The 16,158-nt window shown below is 40.5% G+C and overlaps 1 protein-coding gene across 2 annotated transcripts in view; it reads left to right on the top strand.

Moving 5' to 3' along the window:
* Window positions 1-16,158, top strand: part of LOC119730214 (kinase suppressor of Ras 2-like) — a 44,023-nt gene that overhangs the window by 20,568 nt on the left and 7,297 nt on the right. Inside the window, exons 3-15 of one of the 2 annotated variants that reach the window (XM_038203003.1) lie at window positions 1,753-1,900; window positions 3,168-3,579; window positions 5,151-5,323; window positions 8,128-8,223; window positions 8,943-9,012; window positions 9,650-9,736; window positions 10,811-10,920; window positions 11,842-11,880; window positions 12,453-12,683; window positions 13,436-13,481; window positions 14,019-14,094; window positions 15,202-15,294; window positions 15,891-15,985. In XM_038203003.1, coding sequence (XP_038058931.1) covers window positions 1,753-1,900; window positions 3,168-3,579; window positions 5,151-5,323; window positions 8,128-8,223; window positions 8,943-9,012; window positions 9,650-9,736; window positions 10,811-10,920; window positions 11,842-11,880; window positions 12,453-12,683; window positions 13,436-13,481; window positions 14,019-14,094; window positions 15,202-15,294; window positions 15,891-15,985 — 1,676 coding nt within the window. The remainder of the gene's footprint in view (window positions 1-1,752; window positions 1,901-3,167; window positions 3,580-5,150; window positions 5,324-8,127; window positions 8,224-8,942; window positions 9,013-9,649; window positions 9,737-10,810; window positions 10,921-11,841; window positions 11,881-12,452; window positions 12,684-13,435; window positions 13,482-14,018; window positions 14,095-15,201; window positions 15,295-15,890; window positions 15,986-16,158) is intronic. The other variant, XM_038203004.1, reaches the window with a different exon arrangement.

The following is a 16,158-nucleotide window of genomic DNA, read 5'->3' as shown; positions in this document are numbered from 1 at the left end:
TATAAGATTACAAAATGTACTGAGTGTTCATGAGTATCGCAGAAATATCCATACCGGTAGTAATTATGCCGTAAGTTGACATCAGCAGACACCATGCCAACGTCATTTTGCCAACACCTACCTATGCCACTGACATGCATTCCTATTTATGCCTAATTGTGCCTTCTTGTTTTTTACGTCACTTGCGCAGTCATATATATTCAATCAGACAAAAATTCTGACTTTTTTGTTCCCCATGGAAACATCACATGAACATGTATGTGCATGCAAATAATACCGCTTACGTACACCTCTGTCAGATAAAAAAAAAGAGAGAGAAAAGTTAAGGCTGTCTACGTAAGAAAGCATTTTTTCGGTCACAAAACTTGTCCAGTATAGGTCATTCTCGTGAAGAAAATTACTTTGCTTCGGCTGCGAAAATGTCAGGGGAGGAAAATATAATCTGTGTGCGGTGGAGCACCCTTGTGCAAGGGTAGACTCGCAACAGTCTGCTGAAGTCATGAATGGCCGTGACTAGCCGCCAGTGAATACAGGGATGACATTATCCGGTAACGTCACGGGACGTCCCTCTGAGCTTCAAAACGACAAGTTTTTTTTAACCCACGTGCACAAATTCCCATGGAATATTGTGGTGTGTAAATGGCAAAATTTGTTCCTTCCCATTCCCTGACTGTTTATATTTGGTCACAATTCAGTAGGGAGGACTTGAGGCCACTCTAATAAATTCCAGCTCCCAGTGACGTAGACGCAGACGCACGTTCATGGATTCAGATTTTTTTTTCTATTTTCTGGGCCACAGGAGTTTACTATGCCCGGGTTTCCCTATAAAGTCATGACCTTTTTTTGTGTGTGTGTGTGAATTCCCTTCTGTCCTTATGTAGCAGCCCGTTATGGGCCGTCCCCAGTTGGTTCAATCTCTCAAGCCACACACGCAAGACACGAGACAACCTATATTTAGGGCCTACTGGCCCAGGTCTGCGGGTGATATACGTAGATAATCTCGTTAGGTGCTGAGCTTGGTCTTGTGCAGCACAGGCCTCCAAGATGCCTGGAGAAGATTTGGGGTTTTGTTGGTGGATGCATAGGATCCTGTAAACATCTTTTTAATGAGAATCTGAGAGGGTCAATAATTTCAGCATTTTTGACATACATGTACCGGTACCGGTATCTTCCTTTTTTGGGAGGGGGTATTTTTTCTAATATGTGGTGTTTTTCAATTAGCATTAGTGTTAGGTACTGGTACAGTGTATGGCATAAACCTTTTTGTGATATTGCAGCTGTGAGACATTGCAGACTTACAATAAATACATGTACCGGTACATGTAAACAAAACAAAAAAATTCTGGATAAAATGTTTTTTTAGTGAGTAGACTGTACGTGATGTCACACACTGAACCTACAAATAATAGTATGTGGGCGCGCATGTGCGTCGTGTCAACGCTCACACTAATTCATGGATTTGCCCAATTACAAACCAACCACAAAAGGAAATTTCCAAAAATGTGTCACTTGACACGTCTTTGGAAATGACCTTCTTTTATTGTTTTCTTCAAAATGACAGCATAGATTTTGGATAGCTGCAATTGGTCCACTCTACCTTTAATGTTGCATACATTTTGGTCTAGGGTGGTATGTTCTTTGATGTGTCTGTCTTTTAATTTTTAAAGTTCTCACATGTAACTTGCAGATAAAATGAGAGATCAGATATTTTTAGGTCGAAGCGTTGACTGAATAATTTTTGGTGTTTTGCAGAAAATGTTGGACAAGTTGCAGGACTTGTCGGAGCTGTTGGAGATGACAGAGTATGACATCAGGGCTCAGGCTCTGCACTGCGAGTGTGAAGAGAGAACGGTCAGACGATTGCTGGCTGCTTGCAAGAACCTGAAGAGAGCTTACAAAGGTAGGACCTGACAATAGACGGATTGCATTCAGCGGACATCTTTTATGTGTGGAAATTAAACTAATGTTGTGCATCTTCGTCTAGGCCATAAGGCTGAATATGGAGCACTGCTTTAAAGGGAATGTACAACATTTGCAAACATCAAAAAATAAAACTACCAAGTTTTCACAAAATACCTTACTAGGAGGTTGGTAAATGACAGTCTAAAGCATCCTGTAAAATTATGGCACCTGGTGTCAAGTCATTTTCAAGAAAATGGTATTTTTGTATACATTTCCAATGGTGGTCGGCCGATACTAACCCCTCAAATAGTTCATTTCTGAAAATTACAGCAAAAGCCAATGATGTACATTTCCTTTAATACATGTATGTTTCATCATCATTAGTAGGGTGGACTGGGTTTTTTGTGTCGGTGAGAAAAACTTTCAGATTTTGCAATTTGGCTTGGCATTGCAAAACTAAAGACCACTTGTTTTAGGGGGAAAAAATTGCTACGGGAGACATTTCTCAGAATGTCGAGGGCAGCAAAGAAAGTGAAAGTTGTCCTCAAAAAATGGTCACGCTGCATGATGGACAGGTTTTACGTCATAGAATTACTCCTACGTGCATGGTACCGGGACCTGGGTTTATATTTAGGCTGGAAATACGCACGGCCAGCAAGACTAATGAGTTGTTTACTAGGTGGGCTTCGCAATTTAGCTCCAATTATAGAAATGAAAAGGTTTCAGAGCATGACTTCCCTGGTTTTCATGGTTTCTGCATTGTGCAATAATTAGGATTGTACTTTTATGTATTTGTAACCGCTGAACGTCGAGGGAATTTAAATCTTATATAGTGTTTGCCCTTCGCTGACGTATTTTGCAGAAAAACAAAATTCACAAGCTTACTCAGGTGGAACTCCAACCCAGGACCTCCTGCTTACTAGTGCAGACGTCTTACCACTCGATCACCATGCTAGGGTCGGTTGACCGGGTCGAGTCTGAATACACAGTGTTTATATATAAAATACGTCGGCGAAGGGCAAGACCCAATATACAGTGAGATTCAAACCATATACAGTGAGAGTCAATAAAATATATTATAACAAGTCATGTTTATGTAAAGTTACGGAGTATTAACTCCAACCAAGCAATTTATTTTGTTTTTCCCAAAGCAAATGTGGTAATGAATTGGAAAAGTCCAATTTGTTTGGTCTCATCTGCACTCCCTGCATTTGTTTTGAATGCATCTTTAATTTTCCGATTGTTTATATTTTTTCCTCCAACAGCTCAGCTATATGGCATCAGTAGCAACATGAAGGACGTCTCCGACAAGGAGCCAACAGACACCAGTTCCTACACCTCCAATAGCCCCGAGAGCACCAGCCCCAAACAGAAGCGCACCTCCACCTCTTCCATGGGCTCGGCCTCCTCCGAGCCCCCCAGCATCCGTGTGCCCCCGACCCCGCCCCCCGGGGGATACCCCTGCGAGCACTACGGCCGCAACCAGTACACGGTCACCCCGCCCACCACCCCTAAGCAGTGGGTCAAGAAGACGGCGGCTAAGGGCACGCCCCCGCCCAACAAGAAGATGATCACGGTGAACCTGCCGCTGCCCGAGAGTGGGCTGAAACGCAGCAAGTCCACCGAGGCCTCACTGCCGCACAGAATCGACATTGAGGGCGGTGGCTCGTTGTCAAGGTACATAGTGTGCAACTATTGACCGATTCAAGTGGTATAGTGAAACTGATTCATTGATCATTCTATTTCCCTATGCAGTGCAGAGAAATATCTCATGGGTCATTCGTGGAACACTATTTAAGCAGTCAATATTTGTTTGTTAAAACAATACCAGACTTTTTTTTTAATCTTTAGAAATTGTAAAAGAAAAGAGAAAAAAAAAATGTTGTGTGACCTACTCTTCTGGATGAAACGCTCAAACTTTGTTACATTCAATCTGACAACCCTCTCATAAGCCTAGAGCAAGTAATGAGCGAGGACCATTAGTCAACCAGTGGTTGATTTGTTACGTAACTTACGCCACTAGTAGCAGTAGCTGTTTTTCATTTTAACACAGAAAACCGAAACAATATAAATTAGGTAATACCGACATTTTGGCTGTATTTGTATCAAAACTAGAAGCATTTTTATCAAAAGCTGGCTACGAATATTTTCATAGTTCCCCAAACGTTGACCACATTGACGCACAACTGTTTATTTTGGTCTGTCATTTACGCAGGTTGTTTACGTAAGTTGAAACCAAAACCACCGGGTCCAACTTTCAGTAGTAATGAAGAGGGTAGTGTCCCTGTCTAGTCGAAAAAAAACCCTGCCCTGCATTTTCCCCAACACTTACGACCTTTTTCCGTCGATCAGCTCTGGCATTGGCAAATACAGTGAAGGCGCTGTTTCACTGAGGCGCTGTTTCACTTACAAGCAGCGCATCAGGTTAAGCAACTCTGTAGTTTCTGTTATGTTAATATTCTCACAGTAGATTTGAAAAGTGAAAGTGGATTATTGGGATTCTCCCTACAAAGTAGCTCTTTATGAATCACTGCAGGATTGGGATTGGTCAGGATTTTTCAGCCGGACTTTTTCTGATTTCAGGATTATTTCAGCAGGACTTTTCCTCGATTTCAGGATTTTTTCAACAGGATTTTTCCAGAGCTCAGAATTTTTCCAGCAGGACCTTTTCTGGATTTCAGGATTTTCAACAGGATTTTTCTGGATTTCACGACTTTCTGTCAGGATTTTCCTGATTAGAATCCCCTTTGAAATTTAGAATCCCTGATGTTTTACCGCAAATGTGCTTTTACCTATATAAGTTTATATTGAACAAAAGGAAGCACTTTGAGATTGTTGATAGGACGGAAAGCACTATGTAAGCACTACAATATTTCAATTTCTTACTGTTGGTGGCTAGCCTGTGTGAAAGGCATGGCAGGGGAACAGGATTCAATTTTTGGCTGGCTGTGACTGATCAAACAAAAGGAGACTTAAACCATCCAAAATATCCATTATACTTTTAATACCCAATGTGTGAACATTGGCAAGTAAATGCACAATGATTGAATGCAAACATTGCAAACAAGTAAAATAGTTGGTGTCGCAATTCGTGGGCTAGATATAAAAAATAATCAATCCACAAATTTGCTGAAAATTGAACTCAATCCTGTTATAATTGAACGAAATTATTGTCCAAATGAGTGTGCAGCTGACGTCGGCCAGCTAATAATAAAAAAATGGTGGTTTTGTGGTTTTTTTATTGACAGGATTCGCGGCAGTAAGATCCCGCCTTTGCTCAAGAAGCAGACGTCCGGTGGGAGCTGTGAGGCAAACCTCAACTCCTCCCGTCGCCACTCTGAAGACACCATGGATAGGCGCAACATGTCGCCCCATAAGGGGATGTTCAACTCGGTCTCCGCATTTGATACCGGCAAAGCTAGTAAGGCCATCTTTGTTCACGGAAGTTTAACAGATTTTTTTTGGGGGGGGGGGGAGGTAGGACTGGAGAGGGAAGTCTAATTTGTTGACAAAGTAGTAGTGGGTATTTTCTTGGATCTTCTCAGTACCAAAATTTGCTGAGCAGTAAATATATTCGCATAGTAAAACAGCTTACCGGCTAAAATAGCATGCAGTACATACTGCTTTTGACTGGTTCCCCACTGATGCTCGCTTAGCCTGACAATTTAGTCTATGGATTGGAGCCCAGGGATAAATCCCCTAAAATCCACACACCTATGTATTTTTAAAAAAAAAAAAAAAAAAAAAAAAGCTACACATGTATTTGTGTAGTTTGTGCATGTGTTGGCTGTCTACCGGTGAATGTTTACCGGTATGTACTCCTAGAGCAAGGTCGAGTGAGGAACACTAATCGACTAGTGGTTGATTCGGGATGCAACTTCTGCCTGCGCACCAACAGCAACGTACGAATGTCACTAGTCAAACAATGGTCAAAACGTCATCACAAAACTGCTTGCTCGCTGCTTGCTGTTGTCAATTATGATGCGCAGGCTATTGGTAACTAGCGATGGAACGGGGCTCTGGTTCCAAAAAGTCGGCCAGGGTAGTCCAACCATCCTTCCACATTGTTACCACTGTGAATACTTTAAATTTGATCTACCATTTTTTGGTTCCTTTTTTACTTCATCTGATTAAATAGCTAACTAATCATTTGAAAGCTTTTAACCCATTACATCTAACATCATTCGCTAACAATAATGGGGTTCATCATACCTGCAGATATTTTCTCTGCAAATGGAAATAAAAATTCATTTTTGTAGTTACTGTACATGTACATGTTTAACCTTAACTCCCTAGGATAGGGGTGTGCAAATTCATATTAAAATTGGAGGATTTGGGACTGTTAGGGCTATTAACCCTCTGTACTAAATGACATCACACTTTGTTTATTTACTTGTGCACTTTCCTATGGAGCCAGTGGGGGCCCACGGTCCACTGAGCACCATAGGCAAGCACACGCTAAAGCGTGACGTCATTAGTACAGAGGCTTATTCAGCTTCAATATTTGTCACACATCATTGCATATCTTTGCTGTGTTTGGTATGAATATACATGTAGGTGGTTGAGACATGTACATGTACATGTGTGCTTACACAGTATGTTTCATTTGGGTCGTGACAGTGACCTACTTTGCGCATGATTAACTTCATGTGATGAATCATGCACAGTGTGTTACATGTACATGTGTACGTGTTTATACATGTGATTGGCCCCTGATATTGATGCATGTAATAATTATGTGTTCTACAAACTGGCTGTTGTTACTGACCAGTGTTGTAGTCGAGACCCTGCGAGACCTTCACAAGACCTTCACAAGGCCATCACAAGACCCACACAAGACCTCCAGTCTTAATTCAAATACAAGATATTCAAATGAACTGCACCAAAAGGCATTCCCTTTGTCATGTTTAGTGCCTGGTTACTTGTGGCTGGCCTTGTGTATGGTCTTGTGGTTGCTTTGCAACTGGTCTTGTGATGGTCTTGTGATGGTCTCGACCACATCACTGTTACTGACATTCTAAAAAGTGTTCCGTTGAATGTGATATTTAGATATGGTCAGCTGTGGAGATGTTGTGTTAAAAAGTGTGATGTGTATATTGATTTAATAGGGAGGTATCGCAAGCGAACGGATACGCTAACACTTACGCTTAGCTATCCGTATTCGTTTTTTACTTACGTGTAGCGAGCGAGATATGCGTGTCGTCTGCACGTTTAGCGGATAGTGAGTGGCGTATGACGTCATACGTGCAGACGACACGCATATTTCGCTCGCTACACGTAAGTAAAAAACGGATACGGATAGCTAAACGTAAGTGTAAGCGTATCCGTTCGCTTGCGAAACCTCCCTATTGCTTGGTATTTGATTACATTAACATTACATTAACCCTAACTGCCTACTGAGGTTTACTAAGAACAGTACCAAGTCTGCCAAAATCCATCACTGACTCTGCTTCACATAATACTTCAGGACCAAATCCGCCGAAATCCACCACAAATCCACCAGTGCTGTAGATGGAGTTTGATGGACTTGGTACTCACGGCTTGTCTGCCAAAATCCCCCCAAATGGGGGATGGATTTTGATGGAGTTGGGAATGTTAGAGTTAATGTACATGAATCCCAAATTCACGCCCCTACATCATCATTTATTGTCATCTGCAACATCACGTCTAGTCGACTTTCTAGTACGTTCTAGTACCCAAGGTTGTGGAACTTACATGTCCACCTTGTTTAGGTTTTTCCTATTTGCATGATGTGTCGTTTTCATTTAACTAACTGCCCTAACCCAGCTGCATGTTAATAATTAGCACGTTTGCACTAATCTAACAATTTGCAAAGATCTGATCAAAACTTTCTAAAGACAACCATAGAACAGGCTAAGACTTTTTTTTCCTCGAAAAGACTTTTGTTTTATCCAAATTCAACTCATTCAAAATAGAATCTGTAAAATCATCTGCAAGAGTTCACGTCCGCCTTATACTAGCATGCAAAACAAATTGCGAACAAACTTTAATTCTGTATAGGTTTTGCCCTTCACCGACTAGCACTGTAAGTTCTATTTTTTCACCTTGTGAAATCTCGCTACTTAAAAAAGAAAGAATAAAAAGAGTTCATGGCAACTAACCTCCAGCTTGCTTGCTCGAAGATTTTCAAACCCAAACCGGAAAAATGGATAATCTAGCAATTTCCACAACCGAACTGACCATAACCAATGTGCCTTTCTGTAGGGACGCCTCCTCCAGTTGTTGGAATGCTCCAAAAAGGGAGAACAGCCAACAATGGAGCCATCTGGCAAAGCAAATCCGAAACATGTCTAAAAACAGGTACCATTTTGAAAAACCCGACTTTAATACCAACGTTCGCTGTTAGATTCTTTGAACAGATCAAAATTCATATATGAAAATACATGTATTTAATCAATTATATTTCATGAAATGACAAGAGCATCTTTACTGAAGGGAGGTTAGGCTATTAGTCAACAAAAAAATTCTAGAGAATCAATTTTCAAAGAAAAAGGTTTTTGGACCGGATGGATGTTACTTTTGATGCAGTTTCACTTTTTGTTTCTTTTAGTAATTTTCAATTTCAGCTAGTACTCTCTATTGGGAGCACCCTTTTTAACCGAAACTCTAGACACGACAAAGTTATCTTTCCAGTGATGTTGTTCAAGGCTATTGGTTTTGACCATCTGAGTGATATCATTGAAACATCTGAGGATACCTAAGAAGCACAAAAGGACTTAAACTGTGAAGATGACAGAAATTGTAGTGATTATGTCATAACTATTTGTGTACAGTAGAGCTGACACGCAATCAGACATGCAGTGACTGTCTATTGCGTGTACGGTATGTGTTTGCATGGAGTGATTTGATATCAGCACTAATTTTTGCACGAGACAGGCTTCCGTTTGAATGTGATTTTTTGTTGTAACTCCAGATAACATCCTCAACTTACCTTAGTAACTTGTGCTGAAAACCGTTTGTTAGGAGGATGAATCGAGTTTTTATTGAGGTTTATGATAATATTTTTTTGTTCTGTTCAGACACCCTGGCTGTGCCCCCTCGGTCACCGCGAGCCCCCCGCAGCAACATGGTACATTCCATCAAGCACAGGTCAGTACTGGGTCAAGGGTCATGATTCCCCATGAATAAGATTCAAATTCTAGAAAAGATAATAAATCATCAGAAGGAAAATAAGTGGTCTGCAGTTCATTAGTCGGCTGTTTTTTGTTAACCAGTGAGAATTCTGTAATTTTTTGGTTTTTTGGGGGAGGGGAGGGATGTTGACAGCTGAAAAAACACACAGTTTAATTATGAAGGGAAATGTCTCAGACTGGCTGTGAATTTTGGAAAAAAATTGTCTATGAACAATTTGCAGGCTTTCAAGCATTCCTACTTTTCCTACTTTTTCCTAATTGTTTACCTTTCTCCTACTTTTCCTACTTTTTTCTTGAAATTCCTGCTTTTTCCTAAATTTTTTGTCCCACAACTCTTAAAAATGAAGTCCCAACGAAAAGTACACCTGAAAGCCCGCGAACTTCTACTTTTATCCTGAATTTGTCCTCCAAATTCCTAATTATGTCTTCTTGTGTTTTGCTTTTTGGGTTTTTTGGGGGGAAAAGATCTCCAACTGTTCTACTTTTTCACCTGGGTCTGCTTGAACGCCTGCAAAATGTCATTTGCACTATACGATCTAAGTCTTGAAAAAGATATTTTATCAATGCCTGATTTTTTTCATTTTTCCCACCAGATTTAGCAGAAAGAAATTCTTCCCACCGCCGACCTGTGACTACTGCCACAAGATCATGCTTCACGGTTACAAATGCAAAGATTGCAAGTAAGTTTTACAGAGGGAAAAATTGGTGGTATGTAAACGCTGTTTTGTAAATCACAACCAGAACACTTCAACCTCAACATAACTTTTTTTCGTAACTGGAAAAATTTCTTTGTGTATTGGGTTCACATAGACCTTTTGAATACAATTTTGAACACTGTGATACCCAGAAAAAAAGTCGACAAAAAGTCTTTTTCTCTCTTGTGTGTAAATTCAAGTGCCAAATTGATTCAGTGTTGAATAAAAGGGACGTGAAAAGGCAATCCACTGATTTCTAGATCGAATGGAGAAAAAAAATTAACACAATAACGTCTGTTGAGTTCGGAAACTACTCGACAGGTATTATTTGAGGTGACATTATATCCCTTCAATGTTGCTCTCGTCTTGTTTGGGACACTGTAAACCATCCAAAACCAAGCAAAGATCTCATTGATCTACAGCCGATTTCATGAAACAGTGCGTAACTTGCGCCATGCGTAGGACTTACGCAACAAATTGGTTGCGCAGCTGCGCAATAAACTTACGATCACTTTCATGAAACTTGGCTTAGCTACGCAACATTTTAAATAATCTAAACATCTTGGACGAGGATAATAACATCATTTACAGCTCTGTTTGTGTATGATTTTTGTTTGTTGAATCTCCTCTGCCCACCATTTTGATAATAGTTTTTTCCGACTTTTATTGGAATCATGCGGCAACTCTAAAAATTATGTCGCAAGTGAAGTAGCAATTCACTTATTTCAAACACAAAGCTGTGAGTGTCTTGTATCAACCTTGATCAATTGTACAGTAACAGGCGCCACGATAATCACAATTTTTTTCTGGTGAAATAGGTCATTTTTAGTTGCTATGCCACAGCTTACGCCACCTAAAGTACTTGGGCAAGTTACGCCATAAATTGTTGAGCAAGTTGCGGACTTACGCACTACGAAACTTAAGTGTGGCGCAGCGTGAAATGTTGCGCAACTTGCGCAGCAAATTGTGGCACAAGTGGACTTAAGCATTTGCGTAAAGTTTTGTGAAATCGGCTGCTGTGCATTTTAACATCTGTTATTTTTTTTCTTTTTCTACAAGGTACGTTTGCCACAACAAGTGCCAGCCGTTAGCGGAGAAGGTTCGCTCCTGCGGTCTGCCGCGGGGCTACGAGCAAGTCTTCAAGGACTCGTACGAGAACAAATACGGAAGTAAGTCTGAACACAGAATCCAAATGCTGGATTGTGGACAGTCATTTAAAGTCTTGTACCGGTCAGTGCGTCAGTTGTCAAATGAATCTGTGAACCTAATTTAAATATCTAAGCATGTACCAATAGGGTGCTGCGTTAAGCGCGACACAGGAGACTACAGGAGAAGTATAGTGGGGGGGGGGCGGCACAGCCAAGACGCTTAGCAACACGCTTAGCAACCAATAAGATATAGAAGCATGGGGCCGTTGCCTGTCCTCATATACACGCATGTTATGAGGTCTGGTCCCGGTCTACACACCACCGAGAAATTTTGTATAGACTCTGTTAGACTTAGCAGGTTTCACACTTTGCTGCTCTGTTAAAAGAGGCTCCCGATTTGAAATATGGTAATACACACCTAGACACCCGATCTATTTTAATGCTGTGTCCACAACCAATATCTCAAGAGCCGTGTAAGGACTTTGCATTGGAGCCGGGTACCCGAGCACCCGACCGTTGATGTCAGGAACTGGTTCCAGATTATGGGATCGGGTGCCCGTAACCAAACAAATACAAATGACTTGTTAAACTTCTCATACAATGAAAAAGAAATGTTCATATGTCATTGGTGGGGACATTTCAAAATGAAAACCGGGCTACATGGAAAATCAAAACCGATTTCACATTTATGACAATCGTGATAGATGCACTTTTCACCATAAAACAATAAAGCTCAGTGTACACACTTGTATCTTGCTACATTGATGCACTTATGTGGTAATATTATTGTACAGACTTTTATGCAGGATCTTAACAGCAACTTCCGGGTTTGACTTTTTGGGTTGGGTTTCTTTAACGGGTACCCGTGTTCCTGTCTAAACTGTAGTAGTGTAGAGAATTAGTTTTAACTATTTCATGTTTGTTGTATTTCCTGTCTAACAGGAAGTGGGACACCATCACCACTCCTGATCAGAAGAACAGGTAAAACAATTTTCCCTCTGGAATAAGAAGTGCCAAATGAGATGAACACAATTTTTTTTTGTGCAGATTTCTAATTTCTTGTGATTTGCTTTTTTGCCTGACTTGTGATTGAGTAGTTCTAACCTGGATGCATTTTTTTCCCCGTACCACATATTCGCTATGGGCGCATATCGAAACACTTTGAGTTGCAAGTCGGGTCCTTGGACTTAATTTTCTCTTGAAAAAAAAAACTCCAAACCACAAATTAGCAAAAGAACTACTTTCCAATGACTTTTTTAAAAAGTTGTTTAGAGAAGAAAAAAAAGGAGTTAAGAACAAAAAATGCAAAATCACACCCAGTGGGACTCGATCCTGTGACCTGCAGATGGGGAAATTAATGCAGTGTCGACTAAACTATTGCAGTGACTCGTAAAGCCGTGTTTTCTTTTATATAATTTTCTAATCCCGTAACTTCATTATGTTTTAATACCCTGTACTGCAACTCTCTGTATATAGAAACAAAATTGCTGCCTGGATTACGACTCTGACTTATTTTTTTTATTTTTTTATTTTTTTTTTTTCCAAATCACCAGCTGTATCAGAGGCCAGTCTACCCCAGTCCGGCCAGGACCATCGGTACCCTCCCCAGGTGCCCGCCTTCTCCCACGGAGAGTCCAGCTCCAACCCCTCCTCCACCAACTCCTCCACGTCCTCCAGCCCCGTGCCCTTCACCGCCTCCTCCTCTAGTACAACTCCGCCCACCCCGGCCCACCCCTCGCCCTCGCCGCACATGGACCCCTGCAAGCCACAGTTCCAGTTTCCAGGTGAGTGGTGTTTTTTTCTTTGTTCAAATGCAAATTTTGCTTTAACTTCTACTTTTGATGTTAGGCTTAAGCAAGTCGAATTTCAGTGTATAGCAGCTTTTCAATACTTCAGTTACAGTTGCATTCCCCATGCCACTTTGTTTGCACCCAAAAATTGGTTTCTTTTTTTCAATTGCTATATTCCTAGCTATTAAAAAGTTTTTCACTTTTGAACGAGACATCGCGAAAAAAAGTGCATCGATTTTTAGCTATTGAAGTAATTCTTTACAAAATTTTGAACTATTTGCAACCGGACAATAATTCGGCTCTCTTAGGGTGGGTTCATTTGTATGCAAAATGAAAGTCCATTTCAGAGGGTTGCAGAAGGCAAAAACCAATATCAAATAGTTTTTCTTCAATTCAAACAAAAAAATTGAAAATTCTTCAGGAAAATTTTTTTTTTTTGTAAACAGCGACGGTTATGCAAATTTAAGTGGTAGATTTTATTGTATTTCCCCCCCCCCCCCATTTTTTGTTTGTTTGTTTGTTGTTTTTTTGTGAGAAATTTGAAGTTAACTATAAACAGTATCATGACTCTTGGACATAATATGAAATCATTTGTTTATCAAAACAGTTGTTGGCAGCAGTACATTCAGTATTGAGACCGTGACAGTGGTAGTTTCGGAAAGGCAATTGTGTGATTTAAGAAATGTCAATTAAATTTGCTTCCATCTTTTTAAAAAACAATTTTCCTTTTTTTCATTCTGTTGCAGATGTTACAGTTAATGGTCTCCTAAACCCTAACTTCGACTCGTACGGGTAAGAACAAGCATAAATCAAACCAACAATAAAAATAGTTTTTCTAGTTCTGAAACATGACAGAAACGGCTGAAAAATTAAAGTCGAAATTTTTGAAAGATTATACAAGTGGTACATCGACCGTCCTCCAAATACCATAGATTTAACCCTAACCCTCTAGGCCATTGTGTCTAGAAACCCTTCATAGTGCAACAACATGCAACACTTGTCAAAATGAAAAGCCTGCCCAGTGTAGCAAGGTCCATCAGGTCCAAAAATCTCAAGGCCAAACCGCCTCAAAGTCTGTTGTCACCGAATGCAGCAGGATACAACTGCGGCATTGTTCAATGGGACTAGCTCTCATTGTTTCGGAATTGGCAGTTTATGCACTGCTTTTGACACCCAAGACAACAAAGGGTCCACCCACTTTTACACCCATAGCACTGTGCTGCATCTGATAGGGTTAGCCTAAATTTTAAAAAAAAAACTGGCTTTCACTGAAATAATTTTTTTTTATAAGAAATGTAATTACAAAATGGTATTGTTTTCCGTCTCTAGGGATACTTTCCATTCCTCCATCAATAGTGACAGGACGATAACCGTAGACTCCCACAACTCAAACGACTCTCACGATGTAAGTAGTTTCTCTCTCATATCTGGGCCCAATTTCATAGAGCTGCTTAAAGGACGATGATGTGCTAACACAGCCTCAGTTTATTTCATAGAGACTGTAAGCAGTAAGCACATCAAGAGCCTCAGAGGAAAACGTTGCTTAAAGGGAATATATACATCATTTGCTTTTGCTGTAATTTTCAGAAATGGATGGAATTGGGGGGTTGGAAATATATAGCAAATATAGTTACACTGATTTTTTTTGAGCTTTTGGGTTCGAAAATGCTATAAAAACCAAGAAAAACGATCATTTCCCTGTAGTCTGGTCCCCTGACTCCATATAAGAAGAAACAGAGCAGTTTACATACATTGGGGAATTGTAAGGTCAGGGAACCAGTCTAGCTGGCTCGTACCCTTTCATAGGTTTGTAATCGATTGCAAACAAGTGCGATGGTCAATTGGGGCCAGTATTTGAAAAAAAGCCAGTTGTTTCCAACGCTGATCGGCCGATCAGCGTTGGAAATTGATACAAAAATACCACTTTTCTTGAAAATGACAGTATACCAGGTGCCATGATTTTACAGGATGCTTCACACTGTCATTCACTAACAGTCCAGCAAGGTATTTCAAAATGATTTGGTAGTTTTATTTTTTGATGTTTGCAAATGTTGTATTTTCCCTTTAAATCAGTGATGTAACATTAGAAATCTCCATGCGTGTGCAGCCGTTAGCACATCCAAGCCATGAAATAGTGCTTAAGCAGCAGCATGATTTTCTGCTTAAGTAAGCATAACTTTTCTGCTAACTGTAAGGCAGCGCTATGAATTTGGGCTGTGTTGGGTCCGGCACAAAACTTGCTTAGCTAAAAGAACAAAATTTCCATAGCAAAAACAGGTTATCGGTCAAAATTGCATAGAATGCAAGTGGAATGTGGCTGGTTCTCTGCTCATTTTTGCTTAGCACATCAATCTGCTTAACCATCTGCTTAGTAGCTCCATGACATTGAGCCCGATTATTTCCTGAGACCGATTGTCAGTAGACATCCCTTGTTCCATTCTTGTGTGAATAAAACGGAAACTACAACATAAATTCAAGTCTAGGGATTTTCGTCTTGTTATCTTTTTTGCAGCCGTTCACAGATTCCGAAAGGACTTTGCCCGAGAAGGTTGAGTGTATCGATGACGTGGATATGGCGGACCAAGTATTGCACAGGAAAAACAGCGTAAGTTTTCATAATTGACTGTTTCTGTTCTATATGGAATGTTTGCTTTCATCCATGTTGTAACTTTAGTCCAATTGAGTAATAGAAGAAGCTCATTAACCCTAACTCCCTATGCATTTTTGCTGGGACGCAACCTCAATCCTGCTAAATCCTACAACTGCCTCCATGTAAAAAATGCATACAGCCTCAATCCTGCACAATCCTCCGTTGTTTGTTGAATGTGGTCATTGAAGGGGTGACTACTGCCTCAATCCTGCAAAATCCTCCAGCAATCACTGTCAATATGTTGAGGCAGAGCCAGTGACATCCTGGAGCGGTGAGGAGGATTTCAAGTATAATCTAGGCCTAAATTTATGCACGGTTGAGCATAAACAACACAAAGGGTCCGGCCTAAGACCTTGACACAGCGCATCCTCCATAATCAGCCACAATTTTTTGCCGTATAGCCTCAATCCTGCAAAATCCTCCATTTTGCAAAGAGGAGTTTGGAGGATTGGGGGGGGGGTAAGGTTAAGGTCTTGTATTTTCAAAGGACTAAGGTGTGGTATTAATTAACTATCCACTTACGGAACTTTTGTTTTGCATCTCTTTTGCAGCACAAATCCAACGTATTGTCGGAGTGGGACATTCCACCGGACCAACTTGAGATTACTGAGCTGATAGGAACAGGCAGATTTGGACCAGTCTATAAGTAAGTCTTTTCCTCATGAATCCTACCAGCTTCTCCAAATTGTTAGTACTTTTCATGGGACCTGATGGCCATCGAAAATTAGGCTTTGTCTTATGAGTATGGCTACGGCTGCGGCTGACAATAACTCTTGCACATGTGAAAGGGATCTGATGGCCATACAAATAAGGCTTTGT

The sequence above is a fragment of the Patiria miniata genome, unplaced genomic scaffold, assembly GCF_015706575.1.
Source record: "Patiria miniata isolate m_02_andy unplaced genomic scaffold, ASM1570657v1 HiC_scaffold_22, whole genome shotgun sequence".
NCBI lineage: Eukaryota > Metazoa > Echinodermata > Asteroidea > Valvatida > Asterinidae > Patiria > Patiria miniata.
This window is presented reverse-complemented; position numbering and strand designations above follow the sequence as displayed.